Consider the following 13588-nt stretch of genomic DNA (forward strand, 5'->3'; position numbering starts at 1 on the left):
CTCGCAGTCAACAAGTTCTATGGAAAGATTTTCTGAGTGCTTCTTCAAAACCAAACTCATTGTAAATACTGAAAAAACTGTGTGTGTGTGTGTGTGTGTGTGTGTGTGTGTGTGTGTGTGTGTGTGTGTGTGGACTTTCACTCATTTCCTCCATCTAATCAAATGTCTATTTATGCACAATTAAAAAATGATCTCCAGGAAAAAGTGGTCACAAATTTTTTTTTTGGATATGTGGGTTCAGCAATATTTAAAGTGGAGTGCGCGCGCGCGCGCACACACACACACACACACACACAAAAATAACTTATCTAGGAAACTTTAAGCCATGTGCTACCGTCTAAGAATATTGAAGTCAAAAACAGTATTGCCAGCATATTGTGTGCAGTTCCACTCACTGCTTGGATGTGGGATCAACTCACAGAATAAAAGTGTTTGGAATAGAAAAAAAGAGCTCTATGAATAATTTGTGGCCTTAAAGATGGAGTCCTGTAAATCTCTTTTTATGTTTTGAAAGTTCCAAGTTTATCGATTTATGAAACTATCTTGTTCACTAGAGACAATCTCTTGAAAACAGGCAACTACAGAATAAAAATATATGTAACTATTGACCATACAGATATGAAATATACACCAGAAATATTACAGGACAGAACAGCCTATCAGAGAAACATAATTAACATAGGTGTAATACTGCACAATAAGATACCACAGGAAAGAAATATTGCTATATATCTACATTTAAAATTTATAACAAAGCTCTGTTCCTATTCTGTAAAAGGATTTCTGAATATGTAAAAACACACACACACACACACACACACACACACACACACACACACAAAAGTTACTTGAAAATTAAATTTGAAGAATAAGCATCTAATTTTAACACAACCATTATTTGATCATACTATGTACTATTGCAACTTTTCTTGACCTGTCCAGTATCAGTTGCACAATTTGTGCTGTATCATAAAAAACTGAACCAATAAAAAGTTCCAATAGATCTCTAAACTTTCAAAGAAGCTGTTTGCATCTGTTGTAATCTGATCATTCAATGTATTTTCTTTTCCCCAGTACGTATCATAACTGCAACTGTTCCATTAGTACTAATTTACAACCCTTATGCTGTATGTACAGAATTCCCAACAAAGAGTTGCCTGTTTCATGAATGTGCATGGCTACAGCCAATTTTCCGAAATTATTGAGCTCTAAAGCGTCTCCAAGTTTCCTTGTACTTCAACTTGAAAGATCTACCAGCCTGTAGTTGTATTACAATTGTTACATTGAATTTTGCAGATACTATAGTCGAGATGGCGTTAAGATGAATCCTAAGAGTTCACAGCACTGTTTTTCAGCTTGCAACTGAGAAACGCTAACTGCTGCAGCCGAAAACAGTAGCCGTCTACAGAGCTGTGGCAACAGTGAGGCAGGGCAGTGCCATGTAGACATTTACAAAATCGTGTTACATTACTGATTGAGGGTAGGCCCGTGAAGCTGCAGCACCCAGTTTGCTGCAACTGTCAGGGATCAGCTTATGCTGACTCAACTATAGCTTTATCATATTTATTAATCTTGTTTTAAATTATTTCTGAATTCATATCATAATCAGTTATTGGTTTAAAATGTGACTTCAAACTGCTTAAAAATGCTAACTACTTTCTGAGACAAAGTACTGAAGTACAGAATCTTGACTCTTTTAATGTGTGTGGAATTGCAATTCACTTGTGTGCACTGCTTCTTATGTACTAGGGCCATTCAATAATTCAAGAGACAAATTGGTCTGGAAAAAACAAGCATTTATTTTTACAAAACAATACCTTTTTCTACTTTTCAACATAATCCCCTTGAACATTTATGCACTTGTTCCAACGGGCTATGAGCTTTTTAATTCCGGCTGCAAAGACCTCTTTATCTTTATGTTTGAATCAATTTCCCCACAAACTTTTTCACGTCCTGGTTGTCCTCGAACCTCTTCAGTGCACCAAACAAATGAAAATCACTAGGTGCTAAATCAGGACTGTAATGGGGATGAGGCAGTACTTCCCAGCCTATTTTGTCGGTGGTTTCACGGGTTAGTTGGGCAATATGAGAATGTGCGTTGTCTTGCTGCAGAATCACACCTCTCCTCTGAGATCTACGTTGTCTCCCTCTCATGGCTGGCTTCACATTGTTTAAAAGCAAATCCAAGTAGTATCGGCTGTTGATTGTACGCTGCCCTTCGAGATAATCACAAAAAAACTGGACCTTCAGCATCCCAAACCACTGTTAACATGACTTTTCCTGTTGATGCTTGGGTTTTGAATTTTTTTCTTGACAGGTGAGCTGGTGTGCCTGCACTCTATGACTTGTCTTTTTGATTCTGGCTCATAATAGTGAACCCAAGTTTCATCACATGTTAATATTTCGTTGAGGAAGTGCTCACCTTCTCTATGAAATGTTCCTTTAGCTCTGTGCACACTCTCAATCTTGTCTCCTTGTGAAGCCGCATCAACTCCCTGCACATTTTGCGGTACTTCAGCTTGTTACAAATAATGTTATGAACTGTACCAGTACTAACTTGAACCTTATGAACTATCATTTCGTCACATCACGGTTGGCATGAATAATGTCATCAATTCGACTTTCAAGTGAGAGTGTTGAAACTGCAACTGATCGGCCAGAATTGTGTTCGTCAGTCACTGAGTCACAACCATTTTTTGAACTGTTCTACCCACTTGTAAAAATTTGCACGATTCATACAACCTTCACCGTAAGCTTTAGACATTCTACAGCATATATTCACTGGTTTCTCACATTCCGCAAGTAAAGAACGAATAACAGAACTATGTTCAAACTAATGTGGACATTTCAAGAGGACTCGCCATCTTGAAATGTATTTTTGAGGTTATGAACAAAACACTGCTAACACATCAGCTGACCAGGGCTCATCCCAACGATGCTACTTAAAGTCATAAAAGTACCAAACTTGACTTACTAACACCTTTTCCCCAGACCAATTAGTCTTTTTAATTATTGAACGACCCTCGTATTAATTTATTTACTATGTTTTCATGGTGTCCATCAGCTCTGTCTAGCTGTCTTATAATATTCAGCTCAGTAATTCTATCTCATTTAATCATTAGGACTTAATGTTATATTTACTAAACTGAAGAGTGGAAAGTTTTTGCTCATTTTGATGACGAGAGCTATTGTTTGCAAAAAACATTTGTCACTGTCGGCTCACTATACACTTTGATGGTGTGCCTACCACCTTGTTTCACTATATTTAGGTCAAGGAATTGCAGTTCACCACTCCTGTCTTGTTCGACACTGAAGTCAATTTTATCGCTCAAATCTTCAAATTTATCAAGAATTACCACAGTCCCCCTTTCCCTCAATCTATTAAGAAAAAGATATCATCCACATAGCACTTGCATCTCAATATTTTACTGACAGGGTGCTCCACATTAATGGAAATTTTCTTTTCCAGATGATTAATAATAATGCCCACTATAGTTCTGGATATGATGGAGCTCACACCCAGTCTGTCTCTTTGTACATAAAATTTACAGTTAAAAGAGAATTAGTTATTTTTAAAGAACATTCTGCAAAGAGAGTCTGGAATTTCCTGTTGAGATAATCTCTTGTATTTAAGTAAGATGGCTCCAATCAGCTCAACAATAAAACTGAATTCCATATCGAACAAGGAAATAATGGTGAATATCAATGCCTTGATTTAAATAACAAGGAGCAAGATAGTAGGTGAGCCTTCAAAATATACAGGAAGTCGACAACAACAAATATTTTGATACATAATAACATGTCATCTAAATGGCCAAAAGCTTGCCACCCTATGCACTCTCGTAAGTACTGCTTAAGTCCCAACGAGTAAACAGAATAGAATGATAATGATGAACACTATAAGACAGCAAGACAGAGCTAATGGATATCATGAAAACATAGAACAGATAAGAAACATTACATGATAGCAAACTGGAATGCCATCTGGAATGTTAAAAGAGTGTCAAAATTCTGTATTTTAGTAATTTATCTCTGAATGTAGCTAACATTGTTAAGCAGTTTAAAGTTGAAGCTGCATTTTCAACCAAAAACACATCATGATATATATTGAGTAATAATTTAAAACAGGGGTTGACAAATATTATAAAGCTGGTGTCTACAAAACTCAGTGTAGCTATTACAAAATGAATTATGTCAATCAGAATGGTAGCTTATTCAAGTTGAGGTACAAGGAATTCAGAGACACTTTAAAGCTTTTTAATTTTGAAAAAGTGGCTCTAGCTATGCACGTACATAAAACTGGGCACTCTTTTTTTGGAATTTTGTGCGTACAGGATAAAGGGAGAAAATCAGATCTACTTGAACAGCTGGAGATTACGACACATGGTGGGAAACGTGATTTTTTATATATATATATATATATATATATATATATATATATATATATAAAACAAAGTTTATGTGACTTACCAAATGAAAGTGCTGGCAGGTCGACAGACACACAAACAAACACAAACATACACACAAAATTCAAGCTTTCGCAACAAACTGTTGCCTCATCAGGAAAGAGGGAAGGAGAGGGAAAGACGAAAGGATGTGGGTTTTAAGGGAGAGGGTAAGGAGTCATTCCAATCCCGGGAGCGGAAAGACTTACCTTAGGGGGGAAAAAAGGACGGGTATACACTCGCACACACACACACACACACACACACACACACACACACACACAAGCAGACGTATGTATGTATATATATATATATATATATATATATATATATATATATATATATAAACAAAGATGATGTGACTTACCATACGAAAGCGCTGGCAGGTCGATAGAAACACAAACAGACACATACATACACAAAAAATTCAAGCTTTCACAACAAACTGTTGCCTCATCAGGAAAGAGGGAACGAGAGGGAAAGACGAAAGGAAGTGGGTTTTAAGGGAGAGGGTAAGGAGTCATTCCAATCCCGGGAGCGGAAAGACTTACCTTAGGGGGAAAAAAGGACGGGTATACACTCGCGCGCACACACACCTATCCATCCACACATATACAGACACAAGCAGACATATTTAAAGACAAAGAGTTTGGGCAGAGATGTCAGTCGAGGCAGAAGTGCAGAGGCAAAGATGATGTTGTATGACAGGTGAGGTGTGAGTGGCGGCAACTTGAAATTAGCGGAGATTGAGGCCTGGTGGGTAATGGGAAGACAGGATATATTGAAGAGCAAGTTCCCATCTTCGGAGTTCGGATAGGTTGGTGTTGGTGGGAAGTATCCAGATAACCCGGACGGTGTAACACTGTGCCAAGATGTGCTGGCTGTGCACCAAAGGACGTTTAGCCACAGGGTGATCCTCATTACCAACAAACACTGTCTGCCTGTGTCCATTCATGTGAATGGACAGTTTGTTGCTGGTCATTCCCACATAGAATGCATCACAGTGTAGGCAGGTCAGTTGGTAAATCACGTGGGTGCTTTCACATGTGGCTCTGCCTTTGATCGTGTACACCTTCCGGGTTACAGGACTGGAGTAGGTGGTGGTAGGAGGGTGCATGGGACAGGTTTTACACCGGGGGCGGTTACAAGGATAGGAGCCAAAGGGTAGGGAAGGTGGTTTAGGGATTTCATAGGGATGAACTAACAGGTTACGAAGGTTAGGTGATGGTGGAATGACACTCTTGGTGGAGTGGGGAGGATTTCATGAAGGATCGATCTCATTTTAGGGCAGGATTTTCATTTTCATTTCAGCCTCATGTTACACTTTCCACCTTCTAATACCATGTAACCCTCACAACACCCCACAACGATCCCATTAAGTTTTATTTACATTCCCTCCGCAAACATGCCTTCGCCCTAGCCAGATTACACTCCCATATTCTATTTTCTCAGGCTTGTCTGACATTTGGAATTACCCCCAAAGGCCTCACACTTAAAGTTCCCATCTCTGGCTGCAACCTTTCTTTCAATCAGTCCCTATACCAGTTCCAAACTGAACAATCCATTGCCCTCACCCACCTAATCCTTCACCTACACATCAACTCAGCCAATGAACACACCCGTCAACTCCTATCCTTAATAAAAGTCCTCAATCTTTCCTCTCCCACATCCACACCGGCTGTTCAGAGCATCCTCCTACAGGCCAACCGTAAATTAGAACAGCATGCCACCTTCCACCTCAAAAAACTATCCAATCTCCTGGTTTCCCACCTCCGGAAAGGCAACTCACTCACCCTTCACAACCTTTCCAGCAAACCTCAACCTCCTCTCATTGCACACAAACCCAGTCTCTCCCATCTACTCAATCTCCCACTTCCAGCCCCACTCCCTCCAAAACCTCAAAATTCCAATCAACACAATCTGGAACCACAACACCCTAATTCAGTAGTTAACCTTTTCTCCATACCTCTCTCCCAATCCGAAACCTCTGTCCTATCCAAAGGCCTCACCTTCAGCCCCACTCCCAGATTCAACCAAACAGCCCTCGTCAAAGATTTACTGTCCTACACTCGTACTCTCTGCTGGAAATATCACTTTGCCACGAAGAAAAATGATCCTAATCCTACTCCTAATGATCCAACTCTCCAAGACACCATCCAAATTGAACCCTGCCTGGAACAGTTCCGTCCTCCGTCGCAGCGAGACCCACCCCCTCTTCCTCAAAATCACCCTCTCCAAACGTTCCAGGAATTTCTCACTTCCAGCCTTGCCTCTCAATCCTTCTTTAAAAACCTTAATCCTACTCCCAACATCACTACTGCTGAAGCCCAGGCTATGCATGATCTGAAGGCTGACCGATCCATCGTCATTCTTCCGGCGGACAAGGGTTCCACGACCGTGGTACTTGATCGTCGGGAGTATGTGGCTGAGGGACTGTGTCAGCTTTCAGACAACACAACATACAAAGTTTGCCAAGGTAACCCCATTCTCGATGTCCAGGCGGAGCTCCAAGGGATCCTCAGAACCTTAGGCCCCCTGCAAAACCTTTCACCTGACTCCATCAACCTCCTGACCCCACCGACACCCCGCTCCCCTACCTTCTACCCTTTTCCTAAAATCCACAAACCCAATCATCCCGGCCGCCCCATTGTAGCTGGTTACCAAGCCCCCACAGAACGTATCTCTGCCTACGTAGATCAACACCTTCAACCCATTACATGCAGTCTCCCATCCTTCATCAAAGATACCAACCACTTTCTCGAATGCCTGGAATCCTTACCCAATGTGTTACCCCCGGAAACCATCCTTGTAACCATTGATGCCACTTCCTTATACACAAATATCCCACACGTCCAGGGCCTTGCTGTGATGGAGCATTTCCTTTCACGCCGATCACCTGCCACCCTACCTAAAACGCCTTTCCTCATCACCTTAGCCAGCTTCATCCTAACTCACAACTTCTTCACTTTTGAAGGCCAGACATACCAACAATTAAAGGGAACAGCCATGGGTACCAGGACGGCCCCCTCATACGCCAACCTATTCATGGGTCGCTTAGAGGAAGCTTTCTTGGTTACCCAGGCCTGCCAACCCAAAGTTTGGTACAGATTTATTGATGACATCTTCATGATCTGGACTCACAGTGAAGAACAACTCCAGAATTTCCTCTCCAACCTCAACTCCTTTGGTTCCATCAGATTCACCTGGTCCTACTCCAAATCCCATGCCACTTTCCTTGACGTTGGCCTCCACCTGTCCAATAGCCAGCTTCACACGTCCGTCCACATCAAACCCACCAACAAGCAACAGTACCTCCATTATGACAGCTGCCAGCCATTCCACATCAAACGGTCCCTTCCCTACAGCCTAGGTCTTCATGGCAAACGAATCTGCTCCAGTCCGGAATCCCTGAACCATTACACCAACAACCTGACAACAGCTTTCGCATCCCGCAACTACCCTTCCGACCTGATACAGAAGCAAATAACCAGAGCCACTTCCTCATCCCCTCAAACCCAGAATCCCCCACAGAAGAACCACAAAAGTGCCCCACTTGTGACAGGATACTTTCCGGGACTGGACCAGACTCTGAATGTGGCTCTCCAGCAGGCTTACGACTTCCTCAAATCCTGCCCTGAAATGAGATCCATCCTTCATGAAATCCTCCCCACTCCACCAAGAGTGTCATTCCGCCATCCACCTAACCTTCGTAACCTGTTAGTTCATCCCTATGAAATCCCCAAACCACCTTCCCTACCCTTTGGCTTCTATCCTTGTAACCGCCCCCGGTGTAAAACCTGTCCCATGCACCCTCCTACCACCACCTACTCCAGTCCTGTAACCCGGAAGGTGTACACGATCAAAGGCAGAGCCACATGTGAAAGCACCCACGTGATTTACCAACTGACCTGCCAACACTGTGATGCATTCTATGTGGGAATGACCAGCAACAAACTGTCCATTCACATGAATGGACACAGGCAGACAGTGTTTGTTGGTAATGAGGATCACCCTGTGGCTAAACATCCCTTGGTGCACGGCCAGCACATCTTGGCACAGTGTTACACCGTCCGGGTTATCTGGATACTTCCCACCAACACCAACCTATCCAAACTCCGAAGATGGGAACTTGCTCTTCAATATATCCTGTCTTCCCGTTACCCACCAGGCCTCAATCTCCGCTAATTTCAAGTTGCTGCCACTCACACCTCACCTGTCATTCAACATCATCTTTGCCTCTGCACTTCTGCCTCGACTGACATCTCTGCCCAAACTCTTTGTCTTTAAATATGTCTGCTTGTGTCTGTATATGTGTGGATGGATATGTGTGTGTGTGCACGCGAGTGTATACCCGTCCTTTTTTCCCCCAAAGGTAAGTCTTTCCGCTCCCGGGATTGGAATGACTCCTTACCCTCTCCCTTAAAACCCACTTCCTTTCGTCTTTCCCTCTCGTTCCCTCTTTCCTGATGAGGCAACAGTTTGTTGTGAAAGCTTGAATTTTTTGTGTATGTATGTGTCTGTTTGTGTTTCTATCGACCTGCCAGCGGTTTCGTATGGTAAGTCACATCATCTTTGTTTTTAAATATATTTTTCCCGCGTGGAATGTTTCCCTCTATATAAACTAAAAGTCTTAGGTTAGCTATTTTAATAATAATAATACTGATAAAATTCAAATGTGTAATGAGATTCGAACTCTTAGGCATCGATATGGAGTGTACACTATCTTTCAACACTGTTGAGAGAGTATTTGGTTTCTTGACTATGCGCTCACGGGTTTAAGTCTACATGTGTGTTTGTATTTGAGTGTGTCTTGTCCTGGAGGTATATGGACCATTGACCCTAACAGATGTTGCTGAGATGCTGCCTGTAGTCACAGACTGCATATGCCAATTCATTTTACAGACTTGACAAATGATGTTCCCAGTGCAATTTAGTATTACAAGGTTAATTTTTTCTCTCCCCCCCTTTTGCACCTTTACCACTTTGATAAGATTTTTTAGAATAATTCTGATAATGGAGCCTTACTCCTCCGAAACGTGCCAGTTTTAGTACTTTTGATTTTGTGAAAGGTGGTTGAGCCTACATTATAACATTAATTTACCTTTAATCATCCTTTAAAACAATGTTATGCTCTTTTTGTAACAGTGGATTCGCTATCACATTAAACAACCTCTGGTAGCTTATTTCCTGTAGCAGCTTGCCCCCCCCCCCCCTTCCCCCTTTAAATTGCACTGACTGCAAAAGCACTACTACAGATAAATAACGAGTAGACTATCTATGCACTTACAAAGAATGATGTCCATGTAAGTTAAATTAAAGAATCTTTTGAACACCAAAACTCTTTAGTAGTTATTTTTTTTAAGAATTTCTGAATTCTGTTTTTTAATGACTTGGCGAATAAACTGCAAGGAAAATATAATTTTTACTAATTGGGAATCATAGTTTCAGTGTCAAAAATGCATTACATCCAGTTCATATCGTAAATGAGGTTTCATACGAGTGTATTTCCTTAAAAGACACTAGAAATTATGCTTTGATTTGTTATATAACTTATGTCACATAACACTCCATTATCCAATATTCGGAAACACTGCACAATGTTCTTGTTGAGACATGGATACGAAACAGGACCAGGCCTACACAGATCTGTCGCCATGTAAATATGCTGGAGATGTAGATGCTCATGGTTGGGCTGCACAAATTGTACCAGGCCTTTCTTTGTATGCTCAGTATCCCATGCACGTAACACCAGCCAATCTGAAGATGCCTGAATCAGGCAACATGCATCATTATTAAATAAATAATAATTACAACCCTGCAACCAAAACTGTTTGTTTCTTCATCATATATTAAGAGTTGCTGTACCATCCCTGCTATGAGTTGGAAAAAGCTTTATAATTCTATTGGTCAAAGTCAAGAATTCAAATTCAACCAAGCGAAACTGATTAAATACTGCTTGCAGATTCCAAGTCACCCATTTTGTGAATGTGTAGCCCATGAAGTGTGGTAAAGTACAATAATGTCTATGACTCTCCTTTGCAGTAGTACCCTAGTAGATACCAATTTCCTTGTACTGACATCAAGTGTTGATTAAGTTATACCAAAAACTGTTCAACTGCTAACAGCTGTAGCTGCTAAGCATATTGATTTGGTTTTTCATTGCCTATCACTACCATAAACTGCAAATAACTATGAAGTTGCCAAATAGCAATACTCTTTGAAGATAAAGAAAATATTAAGACAGTACAAATAAGTGAAAAGAAGGCTTATTTGCTCCAACACTCAATCAACATATTGTGCAACGTTACACCTTTTGCACATTTCTCTTGTTAAGATTAAAGTCTGCGACAACTGTATTGGTACTGGAGCAACTTAATAATTTCAGGCCACTATCTCCTGCCACATACTAGAATCAACTACATTTACAGTAATGTTTATCTTACGTAAATCCTGTAAACTGGAAATAAAATGCAAATGGTGTGGGGTATAAGGATCTGAATCTTAAAATGAAGTTTTCAAATAACGTAATTGCTTTTAATTCTTACTCTGAGGCTGGCCTGTCGACGGGCTGTCAGAATCTGACTCCTTTGCAACTACCTTTTTCTTCTTTGGTTTAGCTGCTTTCTTTTTTGCCTCTACCTCAAATTCACTGTCGGTGTCACTGACGTCAATAGTTTTTTCGGCACTGTAAAACACATCACCATCATTATTAGTAGCAGATCTTTGAAAATATGCAAAATAGTCCTGACTTCTAAAAACTTAATTAGAAAAATATCATGAGCTTACACCAGCACGAACTATTGGTGTATTTTCAGTTATTTAATATTCAGTTTAATACAGTGTTAAATAACCAAAACTTTGCAACTGTTTGTGTTGATGTAAGCTCATGAACATATTCTTATTCAGAGTTTTTAACACTCCTTATAATCCAATGATGATCCCTGCTCCACTCCTAAGATTTTAATCTGTCACTTATCACTTCTTTCACCTCTGGCAATGCATGTTAATGTGAAAAGTGCGAAGTTGCACTGTGGTTTGGGGTCCATGATAAACTGCAGGTCCCCCTATAGCTGACTGGACAAGTCAATTCAAAGATTTCACAAAAGTAGTGGTATATCACCTCCAACAGGACCATGCCTGGTAAAGCAGTATGGTGTTCAAATCAACCTTAGGGTTGATGACAGACTACTTTCATAATCCAGTGTCACAGAATAGCTCAATCTTTCAAATACAATCAACTCACGTAAATGTGTCATCAGCAGTGTTTAGTTCTGGATCCACTTGCGGGACAGCTTCGCTCTCTTGCACTAGTTTATTGTCATGTAACTCCAGCTCCTCCTCACTTTCTTCTTCTTCACTGTCACTGTACGTGAACTTCACCTTCGCAGCTGAAGGAAAGAAAGCACATTATACATATTACAATGTAACAATGAAGATGAGAATGGCATTGTCAACAAGGTAGAACACCACACTGTCACAAAAGAAAGAAATTATTTTAAACTTCCACAACATAGGGGTGTTAGATGCTGTCTGTGGAATAGTGTTTCCCATACTCTTATATGTTGTAATTGGTGGAGAGATGGTGGTAATGCAAACTTGACTAAAGGAAGTATCATCATGCCCCTTATGTGGTCAGCGGGACATTGCTCTCGTGACTGAGCTGTCAAAGTGTTTATCATCTTATAACAAGGACGATGGCAAGTATAGGTGTATGCGATTTTACTTCTATAATGGATTACAGTAATGCAGTCAAAAACATAAGAGCATGAGATATGCAAAAGGGAATTCTCAAAACTTTGTGAGCGTATTTCAGGTTTATAGTATGTAAACAATGCTGTAAGGACAGAAAACGAGCAACTGAAGTACGAAAATGTGCAACTGAGGTCTGCAGAACATTACACATAAAATGTCACGTATGATAAGTGATAGAAAGTTTGTGAATGTTAACAGAGTTAAATGCCCTTTCTTGCAATACTAGTATACCAGCGACTGACTCAGAACCAAAGTTTGCTATGTGGAATAGTGAAACTTGGTGCTAAAATCCAAGAGAGTCATAGCAGGATGCAATCCTGAAAATGTAAAAAATTACTGATACTAATAGGTGGTAAAACATAGCCTGCAGTGAAAGTTATGATGTAATATAAATGCTGAAAGAGATGTTCTTAACACTTCACTGCTCCAAGAGATTCATTATGAATGTCCCCAAGAGACATGACTTGATCCCATAGGCCTATGTATATGAAGCCACCTTACAAACTAACTAAAAGTTAGCAGTCTTTCAAATGTTTTTAGTAAACACTTCTGTTGTAGATGTAAGCAGTTTCAGAAAAGTTTTTTACTAAGCATAGCAGGCACCCCAAACAGAAAAAAAATTTAAAGTACAGAAATAACAGACATACTCAACTCTAGAAAGCAGTACATTTCAACAGACTACCTTAGACAAATGGTCACAGGGCAGTAATTGGTCCCTGAATGCATCAACTAGAAATTCTTTGTAGACAAAACCCTGTAATTGTCTCTGGAAAGTATCATCTGCGAATCTTTCACCAGAATATTACAGACTTTTGTAATAAGCTAAATGAACTCAGCCAATGTGTAAGACAATGAAAGTGTATATCACCCCTACGTACTGTGTTTCACTAAGTATCACATCTGCTCAGGCGTGGGTAAGATTTTAAATATCCAGTTACAAGCTGACATTCTCCATACTGTAGAAAACAAAGAGGAGGAGTAGGTGTTGGAAGCTGTGTCAAGTGTAAAGCAACTGACTTAAACAATTTTTGTTTAGAACAACACTTTGAAGCGTGTGTCATTGAAGTTTTTGCAGCTGTGTCCTTTTAAGTGTAGCAATATACAGGGCATCTTTCTGGCAATCTTAACCTCTTTTTGATACAGCTGGACTCGCTTTTGGTGCATCTATTTAATTGGAAAAGAGAAGTCTTAGCTCTTCGGGATTTCATTATCAACTTTCTAACACACAGTAATGGAAAGACAAACATGGAAAAATTGACATAACCTACATCCTCACCAGAATAACTTCTAATTCAAGCACCTTAATTGACAACATTTTTGTAGAGCAAGGGAAATAGGGCAGCAGCGTCACCATCATTAGTAAAATAATGTACATACTGTCAGATCATGAT

The 13588-nt window shown here is 40.3% G+C and overlaps 1 protein-coding gene across 1 annotated transcript in view; it reads right to left on the minus strand.

The window, feature by feature from the left end:
* LOC124789783 (DNA topoisomerase 2-alpha-like) overlaps nt 1-13588 on the minus strand; it is a 195246-nt gene that overhangs the window by 15430 nt on the left and 166228 nt on the right. Inside the window, 2 exon segments of the mRNA XM_047257251.1 lie at nt 10991-11130; nt 11689-11833. Of these exon segments, the coding sequence (XP_047113207.1) occupies nt 10991-11130; nt 11689-11833 (285 nt within the window).

The sequence above is a fragment of the Schistocerca piceifrons genome, chromosome 3 (genome assembly GCF_021461385.2).
Source record: "Schistocerca piceifrons isolate TAMUIC-IGC-003096 chromosome 3, iqSchPice1.1, whole genome shotgun sequence".
NCBI classification, from domain to species: domain Eukaryota; kingdom Metazoa; phylum Arthropoda; class Insecta; order Orthoptera; family Acrididae; genus Schistocerca; species Schistocerca piceifrons.